The following is a 24,228-nucleotide window of genomic DNA, read 5'->3' as shown; positions in this document are numbered from 1 at the left end:
AAGCTAAACTAGATATACTCCCAATCCCAATGCAAGATATTTCTGCGCTTGCCTCTCCCAGGATGAGGGAACACCTTGTCAGGCCCTGGGGATTTGTTCACCCAAATTTGCCCCAAGACAGCAAACACTTCCTCCTCTGTAATGTGTAGGGTCCATGACCTCACTGCTGCTTTGCCTCACTTCTATAGACTCTGTGTCCGTCTCCTGGCTTAATACAGATGCAAAAAAAAACAATTAAGATCTCATCCATATCTTTTGGCTCCATGCAAAGATTACCATTCTGATCTTTCAGAGGACCAATTCTGTTCGTCGCAATCCTTTTGTTCTCAACATACCTGTAGGAGCCATTAGAGTTCTGCTCCATCTTGTCTGCTAGAGCAAACATATGCCTTCTTTTAGCCCTTCTGACTTTTTTCTTAAGTATTCTCTTGCACTTCTTTTACTCAAGTACCTCACTTGTTCCTACCTGCCTATACCTGCTATGCATCTCCTTTTTTTTTTTAAAAAAAACCAAAGCCTGAATACCTCTCAAAACCCTAAACCTTTTATGCTTGGTTTTATCCTGAAAGGCACATTCAAGCATTGTATTCTCAAAATTTCATTTTTGAATGCCTCCCACTTACCAACACACTTTCCTGTCTCAATCCATATTTGCCAGATTATTTCAGATACCTTCAAAATTAGCCTTTCTCCAATTCAGAATCTCAACCCAAGGACCAGACCTATCCTTTTCCATAATTACCTAGAAACTAATGGCATTATGATTGCTCAATGTAGTGTCCTGCTTCTTAAACTTCTGTCATCTGCTGTGTCTCATCCCTAGTAGGAGATCAAGTATTGCACACTCACTCATTGGGACTTCTATGTACTGAGACCTTTTCCCTGACTAGTAATAACACTCCTCCCCCTTTAATCTCTCCAGCTCCATCAAGTCTAAAACAACAGAACCCCAGAATATTGAACTGCCAGTCCTGCCCCTCCTGCAACCAAGTCTCACCAACGGATACAATATCATAATTCCATGTATTGATCCAAGCCTTAAACTCATCTACCTTTCCTACAACTTGCATTAAAATATACGCAACTCAGAACATTAGACTCACCATGCTCAAGCTTTTGCTTCCTGACATTGTCTGAGGTTTAACATCTGTCCCCACAATCACACTATTAATGGTGCTGGCACTCTCATTCCCTCCCTCTGCAACTCTAGTTTAAACCCCCGCCCATGCAGTATTAGCAAACCTTCCCACTAGGATATTAGTCCCCCTCCAGATCACGTGCAAACAAATGTGCATATGTTGGTGTGCATATTACAAAAAAAAAATTCGAAGTGCCTTGCAGTTTTTAGGCTGTGTAAAAATTTCCTGCTCAGAACAATGGTTGGTCCGCGCAGTTGTAAAAAAAAGTTAGAGGGAAGGTTGCTTCAGGAGTAAACCGCAAGGAAAACTCCAGAGCTGAAGTCCCTAAGGCAGTCCTATGCTGATGCCAAACTGTAATGGTCTCTGCCACTCCTTTGGATTCATCAGCTACGTGTAGAGGTGGGTGCCTGCTACACGAGCAACAGCTTGCTCTGCATATTGTACTGCCCTGGCTTGTGTATCAAGCTGGGACACAAAATCCATTGTCGACCCCTATGGAATATCTGCTTTATAGTGAGACCATACTGACTTCTTTTTGTAGGAAGTCCTTCCTTCCTTCCTTGCACCCTTAACTCCCGGTGGAGTCATCGGGGCGCCGTCATGACAAACTTTGCACCAATCTGTTCCATCTGTCGCGGTTGTGTACCAGAGCCTAGGTCACCGCAAGTGTTTTCCCTGTCCATTCTTTAATGTTGTCCATCCATCTTTTCCTCTGTCTACCTCTCCTTCTTTTCCCCTCCACAGTTCCTTGTAGAATGGTCTTTGCAAGGCCACTGGATCTTGTTACGTGGCCATAGCATCTCAGCTTGTTTCTTCACTGTTGTGAGAAGGTCTTCACGGGGGCCAATGTGGTGCTGTATGGTCTTGCGGACCTGCTCGTTTGTGATGTGGTCCAAGTATGAGATGCCCGAGATGTTGCGATAGCACCTCATTTCCAATGCCTGTATCTTCCTCTGTAGCTCTGCTGTGAGGGTCCATGTCTCACATGCGTACAGGAAGATGGAGAATACCAATGCATGCAGAAGTCTGATCTTGTACTTCAAGGTGATGCTGTTGTCACTGCATATTGTCTTGAGTTTGGATAGGGTAGTCATTGTCTGCGCGGTTCTTGCCAGGACTTCTGGTCTTGATCCTTCATGCCCTCAGGTATTTGAACTGTTGCACTCTCAAGTTTCTGACCATGGACTGAAATGTCTGTTGTGATGGCACCGTTGGCATTTGCTATCAGCTTGGTTTTCTCAGCACTTATTTCCATTCCAAACTTTGTGGAGGCTCTGTCAAGATGGCTGACCAGATTGGCCAGTTCGTCCTCTTTTCCTGCAAGTCCATCAATGTCATCAGCAAATCTTAGGTTTGTGATGTTCCTCCCTCCGATGCTGACTGTGCTCACGTGATCTTCAAGTAGGAAGTGCCAACTATGAAATTCATTGCCATCTCTCCCCATTTTCAGTTTTCCCATTTAAAATATTAACATACTGCAGTGAGTCATTGTTATTGGCTGTAGAGAATGTGGAAGATGCTCCACGCATACATTTTTTTGAAAAATATATAGCTCAATTAGAAGTCAAAGAAATTCATACCAAAACACAAATGTTTTGGTGTAGCTACATATTCTGGTGAGTTCTATCACTAAAACTTGAGGAAAACATTCCAAACTCAATGGTAGAACTACAAGATTAATTACTATAATCTGCAGAAAAGAACAATGCGCAGAGAGGTTTTAAGTGTTGGTAGAAAATAGCATTGCCTACAGCATATGGATCAATAACTAGAGGCAATAGATTTAAAATTATGAACAGAAAATTAAGAGAAGCAATGAGGAAAATTGCATTTGGCATCCTCAAGAATCCACTGCCTATAAAAGATGCTAGAATCCAACTTCATAAATATTTTAGAAAGGGAATTTGACAGATAATCAGAGGTGCGGAACATGCAAAGCATTTCTTTTACTGTTGATGTATTAGGTGTATTATGGACAGAAGTCTGCAGAGCCAATCATCACTCAGATTTCTAAGAGCTAGCAGATGCATGATATTCAACACTATGCATTCCAACAGTGACTTGTTGATCTGTCAATTTCCACTCTTTTTTCTATGCATTGACCAATCCTCCATTTAAACTGCCATTAAAGCACCTAAGCACACAAGCTATAACACACAAAAACCAGGTCCTAGGTCAGGAGTGGACATATAACCAGAATAAAATCTCCAGAACAACGCAAGATACAGAAACAAGAGTTGGTCATTGGGCTCTTTGCACTTACTCCATTATTCTATAGGGTTATGGGTGATCTTTCACCTCATGGCCATTTCCCGGCATTAACTCCATAATATTTAATTTAAAAATTATCATTTTATAGCTTAATTCAATGAACTCTGATTTCAAAAACTTCACCATCCTACAGGCAAAGCAACTTCTTCTCACTTCCATCTTGAATAGCTGACTCCATACTTTTGAGAATATAACCCTGGTTCTAAACAACCCAGCCAGTAAAACATCAGGGTGTCCCTGTTACAGTGAAGGGCAGGGCTAACAAGATTAGGGAACTGTGTTAATAACAAAGGATCCTGAGGGTCTGGTCAGGGAAAAGGATGCATATGTCAGGTATAAGGAGCTGGGATCAAGCAAATCCCTTGAGTGGAGTAAAGTTAAGACGGAAATCAGGAGGACAAAAAGAAGATGAGACAGCTTTGCAAACAAGAGAAAAGAGAATCTAACGAGATACGAGGGCAAGAACAAGAGGGCATGTAGGGAGAGAGGTGGTCTTCTTTAAGGTCAGTGTGATTGTCTATGAGTGAAGTGAAGAGAAATCTGAGAATTAAAATAAATACTTCTCATCTGTATTTACTGTGGAGAAAGTCAGGGAAGAGAACAGTGCTGTCTTGAAAAGTAAAATAATAAAAACACAAATAATAAAAGAAATAAATATGTACATTACAAAATAGGAGCACTAGCAATGTTAAAGTGCATAAAGGCGGATAAATCCTTAGAGCCTGACCAAGTGTATCCCATGACATTGCAGGAAGCCATGGATAAAACTGGAGGGGTTTTAGCAAAAATACTTGTACTATTGTTAGCTACAGGTGATGTATAAGCTGGGGGGTCTTTATTTAAGAAGGGTTGCAAGGAAAACCTAAGGAACAAAAGACTGGTGAGCCTAATATGAGTGGTGGAAAAGTTACTAAAGGTGATTCTGAGTTAAAAGCTCTACTTGCATGCGGATAGGTATGTTACAGGACTATATCTCTCTTATCAAGAATTGATTAAGGAAAGTCAGTATGGCTTGTGTGTGTGGAAATTGTGCCTCACAAATTTGATTGAGGTTTTTGAAGAACTGACCAAGATGACTGACGAGGCAAAGCAGTAGACATTACCCATACGGACTTCGGTAAGATCTTTTACAAGATTACGAATGGTAGACTGATTGAAAGGTTAGATCATATGACATCAAGTGTGAGCTAGCCAAATGAACAAATGTTGCTGGTGGCCGGAATAAGAGGTTGGTAGTAGAGGCTTGTGTTTAAGATGTGAATACTGGTGTGCCACTGAGATCCATGCTGGTTTTTGGATGAGAATGCAGACTATGTTTAATAACTTTGCAGATGACACCAGTGGACAGAAAAGAATATTTCTGATTTCAAAAGGATCTAGATCAGGGATTTCCAACCTGGAACCTACAGTCCCCTTATTTAATAGTATTGGTCCATGTTGTTTAAAAAAAAGTTGGGAACCCCTGATCTAGGTCAACTGAAAAAGTGGGTCAAGGAATGAAAGATGGAATTTAGTTGAGATGTGAAAATATTGCACTTAGAAATTTAGAAGTTAGATGAGGAGGAATTTCTCTAGCCAAAGGGTGCTAAACCTGTAGAATTTGTTGCAAAAGAAACCATTTAAAGCATCTGTTAGTCTTGCGAGACCATGGATCTGCGCCTGGAAAACCTTCACTCTCCAGGGCACAGGCCTCGGCAAGGTTGTATGGAAGACCAGCAGTTGCCCATGCTGCAAGTCTCCCCCCTCCACGACACCAATGTTGTCCAAGGGAAGGGCATTAGGACCCATACAGCTTGGCACCAGTGTCGTTGCAGGGCAATGTGTGATTAAATGCCTTGCTCAAGGACATAACACGTTCCCTCGGCTGGGGCTCAAACTCACAACCTTCAGGTAGCTAGCCCAATGCCTTAACCACTTGGCCACGTGCCCAAAACAGAAACCAAGTCATGTGTATTTAAAGCAGAGAGTGATAGGTTCTTGATTAAAGTATAGAGGGTTAAGGATTACAGGAAACAAGCACGTGAATGGGTTTGAGAAAAAAAATCAGCCATGACTGAATGGCAGGCCAAATGGCCTAACGCGGTTTGTATATCTTATTATTTTGGGAAGTTAAAATGGGCCAGGCCTTGCACAGTAAATGGCAGGGCCCTGAAGAATGCTATAGAACAGAGAAACTTAAGAGGCACACCTGGTTTCATTGGTTAGGGCACCGAGTACAAGAGTTGCATTGTCACATTACAGCTGTTTAAGAGGTGGTGACACCACATTAGGAGCCTCGTGTGCAGTTATATTCAGTGTAATTTAGGGCAGGTGTGGCTAAGCATGAAGGGACACAGAAAAAATTCATAAAGATTTTCCTCAGACTAGAGGGCTTGAGTTATAAAGGACAGAATCGATAGGCTGGTGCTGCTTTCCCTGAAATATTAGAAGCTGAGGGCTGACTTGTAAAGGTAAATAAATCATGAGGGACATAGATAAACTGAATGATCAGTTTTAAACTATTGGGCATAGATTTAAGAGGGGGAAAAGATACAAGAGTTACTTTTCCTTCTACAGAAATTGTTAAATATTTCTTATGTGTCACAACTCTACTCGTCTTCTTCTTTCCCTATCAATGTCTTAGCTACACACCCCCAACTCCACCCACATTTACTGAACTGTGAAAACTTCAAATCTTCAGATCTACTTCTTTCCTTATCAATATCTTAGCCACACACCCTCCCCCTGCATTTACTGAACTGAAAACTTGCAAATCCTTAGGTTTACAACAGGAATTCTGCAGATGCTGGAAATTCAAGCAACACACATCAAAGTTGCTGGTGAACGCAGCAGGCCAGGCAGCATCTCTAGGAAGAGGTAGAGTCGACGTTTCAGGCCGAGACCCTTTGTCAGGACTAACTGAAGGAAGAGTTAGTAAGAGATTTGAAAGTTGGAGGGGGAGGGGGAGAGGGAGATCCAAAATGATAGGAGAAGACAGGAGAGGGAGGGATGGAGCCAAGAGCTGGACAGGTGATTGGCAAAAGAGATACAAGAGGATCATGGGACAGGAGGTCTGGGAAGAAAGACCGGGGGGGGGGGGGAACGCAGAGGATGGGCAAGGGGTATATTCAGAGGTAAGTAAACCTAAATCCTTAGGTTTACTTACTCTTCCCTTGTACTACCTCGACGTACTGATGGGATGAAATTACCTGTATGGATGGCATGCAAAACAAAAGTTTTCACTGAACCCTGGGATATGTGACACTAAAATACCAATATACTGGTATTCTTAGCAAGGTTTTTCTTTGAATCTAATAACATTTCAATTGCTCTTGATCAGCATGTTTCCTGCTGTTTTTCTTTTCTCTCCTTTAAGGGATATCAATGTGTAAAACTTGGATTAATACTTTAAATTAACTAATAGTCCACTGTCACATCTTTTCATGTGGTTTCATTTACCATAATATACCCAAAAAAACTGTGCCTCATAAAATTTTGAAGCTTGCTTCATTCAAATAAATAGATCAATTAAAGTATATATGTATATTGAATAAATTAATAATAGTGCAAAAAACAGAAATAATGTCTTTTTAAAATAAGTGAAGTAGTGTTCATGGGTTCAATGTCCATTTAGGAATTGTATGGCAAAGGGGAAGAAGCTGTTCCTGAATCACTGACTGTGTGCCTTCAGGCTTCTGAATCTCCTTCCTGAAGGTAACAATGACAAGAGGGCATTCCCTGGATGATGAAGGACCTTGATAATGGACGTTGCCTTTCTGAAGCACTGCACCTTGAAGATGTCATGGGTACTGCGGAGGCTAGTACCCAAGATAGAAATGACTAATTTTGTCCTTTGTAGCTTCTTTCGGTCCTGTGTAGTAGCATCCCCGACCCCCCCCCCCACCCCGCCACCCCCGTAACAAACAGTGATGCAGCGTCAGAATGCTCTCCACGGTACATCTATAGAAGCCTGAGTGTTTTAGTTGACAAACCGTATCTCTTCAAACTCGTAATGAAATATAGCCACTGACTTGCCTTCTTTATAGCTGCATCGATATGTTGGGACCAGGTTAGATCCTCAGAGATATTGACACCCAGGAATCTGAAATTGCTCATTCTGTTCACTTCCGATCCTTCTATGAGAACTGGTTCGCGTTTCTGCATTTTACCCTTCGTGAAGTCCACAATCAGCTCTTTCCTCTTACATTGAGTGCAAGGTTGTTGCTGCGACACCACTCAACTAGCTGATATATCTTGCTCCTGTACGCCCTCTCATTTCCATCTGAAATTCTACCAACAATGATTGCATCATCAGCAAATTCATAGATGGTATTTGAGCTATGCCTAGCCACACAGTCATGTGTAAATAGAAAGTAGAACAGTGGGCTAAGCACACACACCCCTAAGGTGCACCAGTGTTGAGCGTCAACGAGGAGGAAGTATTATCACCACTCCGCACAAATTGTGATCTTCCGGTTTGGAAGTCGAGGATCCAATGCAGGGGGAGGCCCAGAGGACCAGATTCTGTAACTTATCAATCAGGGTGATAGGAATGATGGTGCTAAATGCTGAGCTATAGTCAACGAACAGCATTGTGACGTAAATGTTTGTATTATCCAGATGAATGTAATGCCATGTGAAGAGCCACTGAGACTGCATCTAACACAGACCTATTGTAGCAATAGGCAAATTGCAGTAGGTCCAGGTCCTTGCTGAGGACAGCAGCTGACACTATTCTTCTTAGGCACTGGTATAATTGTTGCCTTTTCGAAATAGGTGAAGTAGTTCTCACTTCCGACTGTAGCAGTAAGAGGTTGAAAAGTATCCTTGAATTCTCCCACCAGTTGGTTGGTACTTTTTCAGAGCCTTACCAGGTACTCCATCGGGGCCTGCTGCCTTGCGAGGATTGACCCTCCTTGAAGACAGCCTAACATCGGCCTCTGAGACAATCACTGGATCAGCAGGTGCAGCCGGGATCTTCACAGCTGCAATTATATTCTCCCTTTCAAAGCGGGCATAGAAGGCATTGAGCCCACCTGATAGTGAAGCATCGCTGCCATTCATTCTATTGGGTTTTGCTTTGTAGGAAGTAATGTCTTGCAAACCTGTCAGAGTTATCATGCATCCAATGTCACCTCCAACCTTGCTCAGAATTGTCTCTTCGCCCTTGAAATAGCCCTCTGCAAGTCATAACTGGTACAGACCTGGATCACCAGACTTAAATGCCACAAATCTCGGCAGGTGATGTACCTCCTGGTACATCCACAGCTTTTGGTTTGGGCACGTATAGCAAGTTTTCGTAGGCACACACTCATCTACACAGGCTTTAATGGTATCAATAACAACTGTGGCATACTCATCCAGATTCAAAGATGAATCCCTGAATACAGGCCAGTCCACTGATTGAAAGCAGTCCTGTAAGCATTCCTGTGCTTCCCTTGGCCATACCTTCTTGGTCCTCACTTCTGGCGCTACAGTCTTCAATCTCTGCCTCTACTTAGGGAGTAGAAGTACAGCCAGGTAATTAGACTTCCCAAAGTGAGGGTGTAGAATAGCACAGTAAACATTCTTAGTGGTGGTATAACAGTGGTCCAGTGTGCTGTTTCTTCCAGTACTACAAGTGATTTGTTGATGATAATTATTTAGTCATTTTTTTCAGGCTGGCCTAGTTAAAAATCCCCAAAAATGATGAAGATGTCAGAGTATGCTGTTTCATGCATGTTGATCCCATTGCTCACATCATCTAAAGCCTGTTTGACATTGACCTGAGGTGGAACGTACACTGTTACCAACATGATCACAGAAATCTCCTACGGCAGGTCAAATGAATGACATTTATTTAGAGATATTCCAGGTCTGGTAATCAGAATTATATTTGTGCACCAAGGGGAGCTGACCATGAGGCATACACCTCCACCTCTGCTTTTCAGAGACTTGACAGTCCTATCCTGATGGTGTACTGTACAGTGAACCTGTCAGTCTGAATCGTTGTGTCCGGTACAGGAGGAGTTAACCAGGATTCCATGAAACAAAGGATGCAGGCGGTCTTAATGTCCCTCTGATACAGCACTCTAGTTCAGAGATCTTCAATTCCAGCAAGGTAAGTTGGTCTTGGGAGTCTAAAATCCCATTTCCTTAAACAGACTTGTATCCCTGACCTACAGCCATATTTCCTACATTGAATGTGGGAAGTACAGCCACAGTTGGCATTGTTTTCATCGGTTTTAAGCAGTGACAGTTTATTCAACTGCATTAAGACATCTTTATTATCTGTACAGATCTTGGAAGCAGTTGTGATTCTCAGGTGTATCAGGCTAAAACGAGAATATTTAATCATATCTGAGCTCTGCTGCTTGAGATCGCCATTCCATAAGGCGTCAAGTTCAACTGACTGGCCTAATTCACTGGCAATTTTTGAGAAATAAAATACAAATATCATCAATCGAAGGCCTACGTCCAAACTGCAGATGTTTCTGTGCAGCTAATCATCTGTACTTGTGACAGCCAGACTACAACTTCTGGAGCAGTACCAGCTTTTGCACTGAAAATGGCAAGCCTACCTCCAGAATTGGTCGACATTTACTTCAGCCTTACCACTTGTCAAAACTGCTGTAAGACTTTGAGTATCTGTGAGTCACTTCGGCATTCAGAAGCATTGGAAAATTTTCTGAAGCTTTGAAAATTATATTAATTTAAATATATCTAATCATTTGTTTCAAAAACTTAAATTGCCTGAAACATTCCCATCTGTTTCAAAATGGGTGAGTTTGTGAAACATGAACCACACATAAAAAATGCCGGTGAACGCAGCAGGCCAGGCAGCATCTATGGGAAGAGGTACAGTCCACGTTTTGGGCCGAGACCCTTCGTCAGGACTAACTGAAAGAAGAGCTAGTAAGAGATTTGAAAGTGGGAGGGGGAGGGGGAGATCCGAAATGATGGGAGAAGACAGGAGGGGGAGGGATGGAGCTAAGAGCTGGAAAGTTGATAGGCAAAAGGGATATGAGAGGATCATGGGACAGGAGGCCTAGGGAGAAAGAAAGAGGGAGGGGGGAAGCCCAGAGGATGGGCAAGGAGTATAGTGAGAGGGACAGAGGGAGAAAAAGGAGAGAGAGAAAGAAAAAAAACTAATAATAATATTAATAAATAAATAACGGAAGTGGTACGAAGGGGAGGTGGGGCAGTTTTAGGAAGCTAAGCAAATGCTGAAAGGAGTTTTTCCATCAGCACATAGTTAGAAATGATAGGACCTTGGATCTTTCCTGAAGCTTAAGACCTGAAAATTCTCATGGGTGAGTGCCAGACTGTCAAGGTACCTTTGTCACGTTAGAAAGTTATGTACTACTCCTGTAGAAACTTCTCTTAATAGAAAATTCTGTAGCAGCAGAATGTCTAGTGTTTCAATAATTCATTACTATCCTCTAATGGTAATAACCTGCATTTCTATCTAAAGGCAACTACCATTGTAAACTTTTTTTATAGTTTACATGTGGCATCACTGGCAAGGCCAGCATTAAACAGGCATTCATTATTTGTTTTTAATAAGATTGAGGTAAAGCCCCATTTTAAATTCCCGCAATATTTATGTGGAAGACATCACCACATTGCAAGCCAAGTTTAAGCTGAGTTATTTTGAAGCTGCAATGATACATTTCCTGGCCAGATGTGCATTTGACTTGAAGTTGAGTCAGTGGTAAAGAAGGCAATTGCAATGTTAGCATTCACCTCGAGAGGATTAGTATATAAAAGGATGTAATGCTGAGGTTTTAAAAGGCATTGGTTGGACTGCACAGAATACTGTGAGCAGTTTTGGACCTCTTATCAGAGAAAGGATGTACTGGCATTGGAGGGGGTCCAGAAAAGGTTCATGAGAATAATCCTCGGAATGAAAGGGTTAACATATGAAGAGCATTTGATGGCTCTGGGCCTGTACACAATGGAGCTTAGAAGAATGAAACCTATCAAATGCAGTACGGCCTAAATAAAGTGAATGTGAAGAGGATGTTTCCTATTGTGGGTGAGTCTAGGACCAGAGACTACAGCCTCAAAATTGAAGGGTGTCCCTTTACAACAGGGATGAGGAGGAATCTCTTTAAGCAGAAGCCAGTGAATCACAGCAATTCACTGCAACAGATGGCTGTGAAGGCCAAGCCATTGGGTATATTTAAAGTGCAAGTTGATAGATTTTTGATTAGTGCAGGAGGGAGATTGTGGTTGAGGGGATAATAAATCAGGCTTGTTGGAATGGAATGGCAAAGCAGACTCAATGGGTCAAATAGCCCAATTCTGTTCCTGTCTTATGGTCTTATTGTGATCTTGCACCTCATCATTTACCTGCACTGCATTTTTTTCCAGTAGCTTTTACACTTTATTTTACTTTAGTCAAGCTCATTGTACTGTGTAATGATTTGATCTGTATGAACAGCAAGTCAAGCTTTTCACTGTATCTAGGCACATGTGATAATAATAAACCAACACCAATAAAGCTATAATCAATTAACCTGTAATGACCAAAGGTGAAAAGTTCCGGAAACTTATGAGATCAAAAGAAAGCTATTCATCCCAAACTGCAGATTAAATATCTCCACTTTAAAGCCTAATTATTGCCCAGTTATTGAAATTTGCCCTTTAATAGACCGCTTATAACTTGGAGTACCTAATACTTTTTACAGAAGCTATTCTAAAAGTTATCATATTATAATCAAAGTTTCCTAGATATCCTCCACTGCAAATGAGCTATAGTACTTGGCTTGGTTCAGCTTCTGTAGCTGACTTCCAGTAAAGCCAGCTGCCTTGTTGGGCCAGGAACTTACTAATCAAGAAAGTTATCATGTATAGTGACTCCTATGTCCTTGCCTTTTAAGTTATTGCCATCCTGGTTCACATTTGTCAAACAGCATCTTAGAATTAAGAAACAGTACACGTGCAATTATATTACTGTGATAACTCTGTAGGAAAGAACTCCAGCTACTGGAAAAGATATGGAGGACCAAATTTATCATAAAACTGCAGAGATGTGCAAAAGCCATAGTGTAATGATAATGGAGAACTTCAATCATCCAAACATGAACCAGGATAGCTTCTGGAAAAAGTATTAGGTATCTGCAGTTCGAGGTACAGAAGAAACGGGGTAGGGAAATTATAGCCAGAGTTCCATAATGGCTAAAAAAAAACTAGGAACATTATCTTTATGAGTGGTTTTACTGTTGAGAATAAACTCATCTACTGATTCACAAATTTCATGGGGTAAGAAACACAAATGTTATGTTGCCCCAGCTAACTAACACAGAACCAGAATACTCACAGCACACACAAACCCCGAAAAATACAGATTTGGCAGAGGATTTTTTATTCTGATCTTCAAAATAGAAAAGCAAACAGATCCAAATCTTATCACCCACAAGGAGATAAAGTCCCTTCTGCATGACCTCAATGCAAATCATAAATGATGGATCATCATAAAAGAAAGATTTACAAAGTGCAAACAGGGAAAGCCAATGCCAACAGCATTCTATATGTACCACAATGTTTGGAACAATCTTACTTGGCCAGAGGGAAAAAAAAAAATCAGATTTTGTTGGGACACTTCTGAACAACTGACATACAGTTGAAGTCAGAAGTTTACATACACCTTAGCCAAATATATTTAAGCTCAGTTTTTCACAATTCCTGACATTTAATCCTAGAAAACATTCCCTGTCTTAGGTCAGTTAGGATCACTACTTTATTTTAAGAATGTGAAATGTCAGAATAGTAGTAGAGAGAATGATTTATTTCAGCTTTTATTTCTTTCATCATTTTCCCAGTGGGTCAGAAGTTTACATACACTTTGTTAGCATTTGGTAGCATTGCATCAAACGTTTTGGGTAGTCTTCCACAAGCTTCTCACAGTAAGTTGCTGGAACTTTGTTCCATTCCTCCAGACAGAACTGGTGTAATGGAGTCAGGCTTGTAGGCCTCCTTGCTCGCACACGCTTTTACAGTTCTGCCCACAAATTTTCTATCAGATTGAGGTCAGGGCTTTGTGATGCCAATCCAATACCTTGACTTTGTTGTCCTCAAGTAACTTTGCCACAACTTTGGAGGTATGCTTGGGGTCATTGTCCATTTGGAAGGCCCTTTCGCGACCAGCTTTAACTTCCTGGCTACATACATCAAAGTTGCTGGTGAACGTAGCAGGCCAGGCAGCATCTGTAGGAAGAGGTGCAGTCGACGTTTCAGGCCGAGACCCTTCCTGGCTGATGTCTTGAAATGTTGCTTCAATATATCCACATCATTTTCCTTCCTCATGATGCCATCTATTTTGTGAAGTGCACCAGTCCCTCCTGCAACAAAGCACCCCCACAACATGATGCTGCCACCCCCATGCTTCATGGTTGGGATGGTGTTCTTCGGCTTGCAAGCCTCACCCTTTTTCCTCCAAACATAACGATGGTTATTATGGCCAAACAGTTCAATTTTTGTTTCATCAGACCAGAGGACATTTCTCCAAAAAGTAAGATCTTTGTCCCCATGTGCACTTGCAAACTGTAGTCTGGCTTTTTTTATAGCGGTTTTGGAGCAGTGGCTTCTTCCTTGCTGAGCAGCCTTTTAGGTTATGTCAATATAGGACTCGTTTTACTGTGGATATAGATACTTGTCTACCTGTTTCCTCCAGCATCTTCACAAGGTCCTTTGCTGTTGTTCTGGGATTGATTTGCACTTTTCACACCAAAGTACGTTCATCTCTAGGAAACAGAATGCTTCTCCTTCCTGAGCAGTATGACGGCTGCGTGGTCCCATGGTGTTTATACTTGCGTACTATTGTTTGTACAGATGAACGTGGTACCTTCAGGTGTTTGGAAATTGCTCCCAAGGATGTACCATACTTGACATCATTTTCTGACCTCAATCCGATAGAAAATTTGTGGGCAGAACTGAAAAAATATGTGCAAGCAAAAAGGCCTACAAACCTGACTCGTTACACCGGTTCTGTCTGGAGGAATGGAACAAAATTCCAGCAACTTACTGTGAGAAGCTTGTGGAAGGCAACCCAAAAATGTTTGATCCAAGTTAAACAATTTAAAGGCAATACTACCAAATGCTAACAAAGTGTATGTAAACTTCTGACCCACTGGGAAAGCGATGAAAGAAATAAAAGCTGAAATAAATCATTCTCTCTACTATTACTCTGACATTTCACATTCTTAAAATAAAGTAGTGATCCTAACTGATCTAAGACAGGGAATGTTTTCTAGGATTAAATGTCAGGAATTGTGAAAAACTGAGTTTAAATGTATTTGGCTAAGGTGTATGTAAACTGCTGACTTCAACTGTATGTTGTTTATGAACTTTTCTACTAGCATCCACATTACCATCGCAAATAAATTTACTGAAGACTACTAGACTAACTGCTGCCTAATCCATCTCATTATCTTCAATTTCCTGGCCTCAAAATAAAAATGGAGTTGGAAATTTAACTACAAAATAATGACAAAAATCTGAAGGCTCATTCAGAAAAAAAACCTTGTAATCTGACAATCTCCAACCAACAGCATTTGGACACTGCTCCTTCTGTGAGGTCCACATAATCAGTACTTTAGCTTCTCCAAAAGAAAACACCAGGCCAAATTTTAAAAGAATGATCACAAAAACCCAGCAAATGCTGGGTATTTTTGGACTGGAAACTCCATCATAGGTCAAAGGAAAAAATAATTAAAAATAAATCAGTCCACAGGAACCTGAACATGATAGCAAAGGGCCAAGAAAACTCATGACCCAAAGAATATCAGTTTTGGTCAAGGGTGACCTGCAGGTTAGCGGAGGAAAGGAGGACTTTAAACCTCCTCTGGTAGGATGCATCTCCACCCCACCACCCATTTCCCTCAGCAGAGACCTCAAATCACAAATGCCATGTGTGAAAAACCCTATAAGTCCAAATTTATTGGTGGGATAAACAAATCAATAACAGGCTTCTTTGCCAAACAGACGTTCTTAGCATGAGAGCACAAATCATACACAATAGGTTCCAATCCGCAGCCCATTTCATCTGCTTGCCTCACAACAGATACTGAAATAGACATTCTATTTTGAGTTCCATTAAAACAAGAGATTTCTAGGTAGATGATGGAAACAATCTAAGATATTCTCAAATTGTTTCCCAAAAAATCATGGGGATCTCCAGCCCATGAGGGTTTTAAATGAAGAATCATTTGGGAAGGTACTGAGAATTTCAAGACCCAATTTCAGGAACAATGCATCCCTTCCCAAACATCAGCCCTATCATGCAGCTTCTCCCTTGTATGTGGCACCCTCTGCTGGCCCCAAAATGGCCTCACTGGTCATCTCAGAATCACACACAAATAGACTGGAAAGAAAGTCATCTTTAGCTCCAAGGGACAGCCTGAAAAGAGGAAGTTACTGTGGGGCCTTCTTGATGTATTTACATGTACTAAATAAATGGAAGCAGTACACAAGTGGTTTGGAGCCAACTTTATTTGGTGTTGCTCCTTGGAAATTTTGTAATTCCAAATGTTATATAAAAATCCCAAAAACAGCATTATTTCTAAAATTAGAAATTATAAATAATTTTAGTGCAATATGAGGAACCTCATGCACCACAGAAGTAGCATAGCTTTATGTAACAGACTACCAAAAATCAGCTAGACATTAATAACATATCCATAAACAACAGGAATTCTGCAGATGCTGGAAATTCAAGCAACACACATCAAAGTTGCTGGTGAACGCAGCAGGCCAAGCAGCATCTATAGGAAGAGGCGCAGTCGACGTTTCAGGCCGAGACCCTTCGTCAGGACCAACTGAAGGAAGAGTGAGTAAGGGATTTGAAAGCTGGAGGGGGAGGGTGAGATGCAAAATGATAGGAGAAGACAGGAGGGGGAGGGATAGAGCCAAGAGCTGGACAGGTGATAGGCAAAAGGGGATACGAGAGGATCATGGGACAGGAGGTCTGGGAAGAAAGACAAGGGGGGGGTGACCCAGAGGATGGGCAAGAGGTATATTCAGAGGGACAGAGGGAGAAAAAGGAGAGTGAGAGAAAGAATGTGTGCATAAAAATGAGTAACAGATGGGGTACGAGGGGGAGGTGGGGCCTAGTGGAAGTTAGAGAAGTCAATGTTCATGCCATCAGGTTGGAGGCTACCCAGACGGAATATAAGGTGTTGTTCCTCCAACCTGAGTGTGGCTTCATCTTTACAGTAGAGGAGGCCGTGGATAGACATGTCAGAATGGGAATGGGATGTGGAATTAAAATGTGTGGCCACTGAGAGATCCTGCTTTCTCTGGCGGACAGAGCGTAGATGTTCAGCAAAGCGGTCTCCCAGTCTGCGTCGGGTCTCACCAATATATAAAAGGCCACATCGGGAGCACCGGACGCAGTATATCACCACAGTCGACTCACAGGTGAAGTGATGCCTCACCTGGAAGGACTGTTTGGGGCCCTGAATGGTGGTAAGGGAGGAAGTGTAAGGGCACGTGTAGCACTTGTTCCGCTTACACGGATAAGTGCCAGGAGGGAGATCAGTGGGAGGGATGGGGGGGACGAATGGACAAGGGAGTTGTGTAGGGAGCGATCCCTGCGGAATGCAGAGAGGGGGGGGAGGGAAAGATGTGCTTAGTGGTGGGATCCCGTTGGAGGTGGCGGAATATCCATGTTATGTGAAACTTTGTGAAGGTTAAATCTGACTTAAATTTTTACAAAATGAAGTTCATATTATATCATCACCATGTCTGCTGGAGGGATGGTCAAAAACATCCTTAAGGCCTCATGATCATGGGCATTTCTAATATCTTGAATGATCTTGGATTTGTATTTTAACCCTCTGATTACCAGCCCCATACCAGTTTTCAACATCCAACCACAATGGATAATAAATGACAGTTCAACTCACAGTAAGCAAATATTGGGAGGAAAAATCCATCCATATCACCCAGACTGAAAGTTAAAACCATGGCATTGTTTTTTGGTCTAATAAATATTTTGGCTTCATTAAGAGTACTTTCTGTAAACATTAACTTATGCAAAAGCAGTTCAGACATTATAATTGGTTCATAAGAAGGCAAGTTAATGAACAAAGTACAATATATTTTCTAAGTAAATGTATTTATTAAAAACAAAACCATTTTCTTCCCAATTCATCTATTAAGCTAATATTACAAATTCCCAAAGAATTGGATAATTTAAATTCATTTAAAAATAAATCGTTTTGGGGTAAAAACAATTTGAAAGGAACTACTTAAATAACAATGCAAAGTAAAAATTAAGTGTTTCGAAAATAAATATTAGCTAATTTGAGTTAAACATCTCCAAATCAAGAGGTTTAGACTAATCTGTTTCAGTTAAAAATTATATTGTAATGAAACTGTACATGCAGAACACCCTCTGAAATACACCCTGGACCACAAAAAATTGCAGAAACACTAGAAGATAATAGTTGAGATGGCATAATTGCTGGCTAAATTAAAGTTCTTGAAAATTATTTTTGGCAAAATACATTTTCCTTATTTCCAACCAAACATTTTTCTCACCTATTGCAATTAATTACACAGCTATTTCAAAGAATAACTGTAATAACTTGCGACTACATCATACTTCTAAAGCAATAAAATGTTTCAAGTTATTTCACTTTATGGCTCCCCTCCAACTCCAAATATTTCAGCAGTGAAGTAGCGTTATGCCTTAAAATAAACTTACCTCTTTCCTCCATTTCTCCTGATAATCTTTGTTGTGCTTTTCATTTTGTAATGTGTAGATGCAGATTCATTCAACACCTTTTTTGAGACATCAATAGCAAGCTCAGCTTTTTTCAGGGATACAGTTCTTGTCTGATGGTTTGAAGGTCTAGTCTTACAAGAGTCCTGTGACTTCCACTGATAAAGTGATCTTGAAGGGGAGACAGCTTCTACTGCTTTCCAACGGTACTTGCTTGACAAGCCACCTATTTTCTGACAGCTTGCGGCCTTTTTATGTTTTCCTACAGATCTAACTCCTGCATCTAGACCGAGTGCTGTACTACTGCTTCCCGCGATGCATTTTACAGTACTTTTAACCAACCTCGGTGAAACAGACTTTCGTGTCAACTCAGTGGAGTTCATGGACTGGTTTAACTGAGCAGTGCTAGAAACCCAAACATACTTCGCTTTCCTACCCTTACCCATACAGTTACAGAGAGGCGTACTGGCCCTTTGTTTCTTATGTACTCGAAGTGACAAAGGGGATTTTGATTTTAAAGAGCTACCAATCACATTCATTGTTTGAACCTGAGAAGCACAGGGAGAGGCTGTTTCAATGACTCTGTTCAGAGTCTCATTGTGGCACCTACATGATGAAGGATCTAGATTCAGATCTGATCCTTTCTGCCATGTATATTTAGATTTTTTAATTGGGGAAGTACTAAACGGCACTTGGTCTAGAGAACTTGAAGCATTCTGAACTTTTCCTGACTTTATAGAGTCATTTTTGTTGTGCTCAGCAATTTTATTCATCACAGCAGGTCTGTGCAACTTTTCTATTGGTACTTCAAGGTCTGTGCAAACACCACTATTTGACTCCATGACTTGTGGGAATTTACCCTCTTCCTGAGCAGTCTCACGAGCAATGCGATCAATCTTATCAATCTTCAGATAGGTTTTCTGAAGTGTATACTTTGATGTCTCAAATGTTTTAACAGTACTTGTCTCCATATATGGGGTTTTAGTAGAACAATGCGCCAACATACTGCAACAATCATAAGAAGCACTCCCCTTGATATTTCCTGATGCTTCAAGTGGCTTTTTCTTGTCTATGTTCTGGGACTTCCTTTCCTCTTCTTGCTTTGATGCACTTTTCACAGTAGACCCATTGCAAGAGGTTAACTTTGTGCCATCCATTACATTAATTTTCCTGCTCATTTTCACCTTATCCAGCTTTGCCTTCAGTCCCAACAGCTTATCGTTCTTCATTGCAAGCTGAGAATTCAGGTCCAACAAAGACTGTGCTCGGGGATTTGCTTGAACTTCTCTGTCTGACTTGACAACCAAGTTTCCACCTCCAGACACAGTCGTTTTCACCATGCATTTTCCAACAGTATTCTGCTCACGTACTCCAGCAGGCATTATCTGGCCTCCAGGGATATTAAGTGCCTCACCACTTGTATCAACAGGCTTCTTATTTACCAGAGAGTATTTTGTTCGCCACGAGCTACTGGATTCTGACCCATGATGTCCTGGCACTTTTTGTGGGCAAACAGATGTGAATTTAGTGTTGCTTTTTGCCCATGGTCCTTGCCCGTGTGAACTACAAGATGCTGGAACTGCAGGAACATCTCCATGAACATTCTTATGGTTCGTTATAAGAGCTGCAGGAGTTGAAAAGAAAAAGAAACAATTAACTCAAATGACTGCACCAGAACTTGTATCGTAATAGAGGACTATGCCAGAATTGAAATTATTACATTTTCAACTGTCTCAGCTTACTGCACAATATGCTAAGTTGTTCCACCGCTGTATTCCCATTATTGGGTTACCAATTGAGTTTCAGAACATGGATATTTTCCCAACATTGCAAGAATGATAAGAGCATCTATTTCACAATAAATCTTACACTCCAATGGTGAGATATGCAGGATAAATGAAATATACATGCAATATGCCAAGTTCCTCCCTGCCACCAACCCCAGATAGATAGATATAGATATAAATATACATACAAACACCCCCACACACACACCAGGAACCTGAATTTTGTCCAAGTCCTAAAGTAAGGTTTGGACTCAGTACCCCCATTCAAAAACGACTGTACAAAATGAGTTCTTATCAATCTAGCTAACAGCTGTATGAAGGGACAAAGAACCCTTCAGTAGTTTGACTCAAAGATATCACTACATTATTGAGGTTAAGCCATACTACAGGGATAATACAAGTTGACACTTCATTCAAGTGTTGAAGATGATGTTTCTCAGGTGCCAAATATGACTGAGATCCTATCTTTGAAAGATACACCCCAAAGCATTTTTCAAAGCAAACCCAGGGTAGTTTCAGCAAACATTTGCCTCTCAGCCAGTTCCACCAAAAAGAGCATCAAGTCATTTCTATCTTCGTCATTTACAGGCAAGAACTTTCCACTAAATGCTCTAAGCTGTTCTTGGAAATCAAGAGATTTATAACATTGATTAAAAGATGCCTACACTGACTACAAGAGAGATGCCAGTTGATTGGATGATAGCAAATGTGGTATCTTTATTCAAGGGTAGCAAAGATTTCAAAATTGTTATAGGCCTGTGTGTCAAGTAATGAAAAGGAAGTTTTGAGGGACAGGATTAATCAACAATTAGAAAGGCAGAGATTTACTAAAACTATTTAATAAAACTTTGCTAGTGGGAGATGCAGTATGACCGATATTGTTGAAGGGGTAACGAATGTATTAATGAGGACAAAGTGGCTGATTTCACCAACATGGATGTCAGTAAAACATTTTACAAGGTCTGACATGGGGCATTTGTCCTTAAAGGACAAAGACTGTGGAATCCAAGAAAACTTAGAAAAATTGATCCAAAATTGGCCTGGTAATAGGAGGCATAGGATGATGGCCATCAGTTGTTTCAGTGTTTGGAAACCTGTGCCAAGTGTAAAACAGTGATCATTACTGGGGCCCTTACTATCTAAATACACATGAATGATTAGGATATTAATGTAGCAGGTGTCATTAATAAATTTACAGATTGTTGTTGATAGTGAGGGGTAATTGTACACTTTGGGACAATATCATTGAGTTAGTAAAATGGAAGAGCAATGGCAAATGTGATTTAATCTTGTTATATAATGGGGTAATGCAATTTAGGAGGACTAATAAGCAAAGGACATATGTAAGGAATGGCAGGACCCTCAAGAGTAAGGAGGCACAGATGAGCCTTGGTGTACAATTCCAGTGATTCCGGAAGGTGGCAACAACAGTGAAGAACTTTGAAATAGGTGATAAATATTTATCATAAGTATATCAAAACATAGTATCAACAGATTAACCATGACTCAGGATTCAGTTGTAAGTGAGAAGTTTCTGGGTTTAATTCTTACCATGAAGATTTGAGGTCTAGGCTGACTCTCCTGTGATATAACAAATGCACTGAACAGGCAGAGTTAACAGGTAGGATATTTCCCTTCACAAGCCAAGGCTCAGAATGTAGGTTTTGATATTAGCTCACAGAGGTTGGTCCACCTCTGGAATAATGCATGCAGTTCTGGCCATTGTTAAAAGGCTATGCTTACACTGGAACAGATGTTGAGAAGAATCACCAGGTTATTGCTTGAAAAAAGCATTTCACTTTTGTAGAAAGTCTGGATAGGCTGCAATGTTTCAGCATTTTTAAAAATTTCAGTAGATAGGCTTTGTTCTGTTTGGAAAAATGGAAGGTAGGGGCAGCGGCGGGTTGGGGGCGGGGTACTTGGTCCAAGTAGACAGTTAAATGGAGAATGGTTAGGGTGATTAGTTTTTTTTTAAAAAAACTTCTTTTTAGTTGTAAAATTATATAAAACCAACAGCCACAGCTTTAAGGTAAGGAGTAAGAGAATGAGAGAATACAAGGAGAATTTTTGTTACTTGGATTGTGACTACTATCCGGAACATTCTGCTTGAAAGGATAATGATAAAAGTGAATGCCTCCATCACATTCATTAATAATAATCCACAATCAGTAATAATAACTGGATCAACTGATCTTTAGTAGAAAAATATTGACCAGGATGAAATAACTTCATTCAGCATCTCTGCCATGGTGTGAAACTGAAGTCAGCCTGGACTTAAAACCAAAAATTCCTCACTCAGAGATGACAACCAGTCGCGGATAACACATTGATACGATGTTTTGACACACATATGATAAATACATTTACCATCTATTGCAAAAACAGTCTGTGGGCCTGTGAAACTGACAATTAACCCACGGTCATACCCGCTTTTCTTACAATAAACACGTCGTAAACGCGGCGATTATTAGCGTCATCAAGACGGTCTTCGCAAACATCCCATCCACAAACTCCAGGTCTGGAGGCGGAAGCAAATAGCACTCACCGGACAAGAGTCGGATTTGCCTCTCTAACACCGCCCGCTCCTCCATGGTCCTAGCTACTCACGACGACGCCCACGACACCTTCATACGTACGGCCTAACCGACATCCCCAAGACGTCATGACGTAATTCGCCGATGGGTGATCCCCGCATGATTGACACCCTCGTAAACCAGTCCAGGGTGGCAGACGCTCGGGCGCTTGATCACCAATTACATTTGGAATTTGACATCAAGGTGGGCGGAACAAATCTAGTTCTCGTGAAATCGAGCTTTGCAGCGAGCAAGTGAGTGATGTGGATGGGCAGTCATTGTGGGTGTAAAATTGTCAACAGTGGTCCAGTGATTCGGTCCTTAATCTGTAAAGGGGCATTAGCTCTAAAAGTTCCCCAGAACAGTCGAATAGTACTTTAGCTCTCCTTTCATGCCAAGGACAGGTCCTGCTTTCCACCAGTCATTGCTTAGCAACGGTGTCCACGCTCAATTTCCTATGTTTGGCCCATACCCGGCTGAGCCCCGCCATCCATGTATTCATCCAAGTGATTTTTTTAAAAATAATACTATGGTACTAGCTTCGACCATTTCTTGCAGCTCGTTTCATATACTCAACAACCTCTGTATGAAAATATTGCCCCTCGTGGCCTTTTAAATGCTTTCCCTCTCACCCCAAGTCTATGCCTATTTTAAGCATTTCTATAAGGTCGCCCTTCATTGTCCTACCTTCCAAGGAAGAAAGACCAAGTTTGGCCACACTCTCCCAATACCCTCTTAACATGGAAACAAATATTTTTCTGCAATTTTCACGTTTGACTGCATCTTTCCTATAAAAGGGTCACCAAAACTAAACAAAATACTTCAATGAGTAGCCTCAGCAGTGTCTTATAAAACTGCAGCACAATGCCCAGCTTCTGTATTTAATGCCCCAACTGATGAAGGCCAATGTGATTGACATTTCGGGCAAAGACCTTCATCAGAACTGAGACAAAGTATCTCCTTTCACAACATGAGAATCTATTAGATGAGGTAATTAATTTGCTTATTAGTCTTTATCTCAGTATGTTTCCTTAATTTACTCTGAAAGCCACTAATGTGGTTTTGTTTAAACAGACCAAGGTAAATTATATAAGACTTTATGTAGGAAAGCAGTACTTTTTTATTTACCACCAAAAGACAACTTATTTGCAAAGGTAGATAACTATCTCTGGAAACTAAAAAACAACAAAAAAAGTTGCAGCTGAATATGCTAAAAATGTACAGCACTATAGGCAATGATTATGGGAAGAAAAATGACTAAAACCAGAGTGCATGCATTTAAGGTGTGAAGGGATCATTTCAAAGGAGATGTGAGTGGCAATTTATTTTTTTTTTACATAGAGTAGTGGGTGCCTGGTGGTAGAGTTAGATACATTAAAGAGTTTGTAAAGAAAATGTGTAGGCAAAAGAGATTTAGTTGGCTATTTGATTACTAATTTAATTGATCTGGCAGAAATTGTGGGCTAAAGAGCATGTTCCTGCGCTGTACTGTCCTATATTCTATGTTCTATGACATGAAAATAGTAGGAGATAATGAGAACAGACAGAAACAAAACTGGATATTTGTCTGGAGAACTGAATCTGCAAGATGCAATAGCTAGAAATCTGAAACAGAGAATGCTGAAATTACTCAGCAGGTCTGACAACATCTGCAGAGATAAAAAGCATTTAGCATTACAGGTTATTTACTTTTTGCCTGAACTGGCCAGCCTTACCACAAATGGGAAAAGCTGGTAATCCGAAATTGATAAATTCACTGTTGAGTATTT

General features: G+C 40.8%; 1 protein-coding gene across 1 annotated transcript in view; it reads right to left on the bottom strand.

Moving 5' to 3' along the window:
• The window catches only part of zc3h3 (zinc finger CCCH-type containing 3), a 297,823-nt gene extending 275,292 nt beyond the window's left edge, over positions 1-22,531 (bottom strand). Inside the window, exons 1-2 of the mRNA XM_063057690.1 lie at positions 22,432-22,531; positions 18,082-19,723 (exon numbers count right to left, since the gene is read on the bottom strand). Coding sequence (XP_062913760.1) covers positions 18,082-19,723; positions 22,432-22,477 — 1,688 coding nt within the window. The 5' untranslated portion in view covers positions 22,478-22,531. The remainder of the gene's footprint in view (positions 1-18,081; positions 19,724-22,431) is intronic.
• Between the last annotated feature and the right edge of the window lie 1,697 nt (positions 22,532-24,228).

This window comes from Mobula hypostoma, chromosome 1 (assembly GCF_963921235.1).
Source record: "Mobula hypostoma chromosome 1, sMobHyp1.1, whole genome shotgun sequence".
Lineage (NCBI taxonomy): Eukaryota > Metazoa > Chordata > Chondrichthyes > Myliobatiformes > Myliobatidae > Mobula > Mobula hypostoma.
This window is presented reverse-complemented; position numbering and strand designations above follow the sequence as displayed.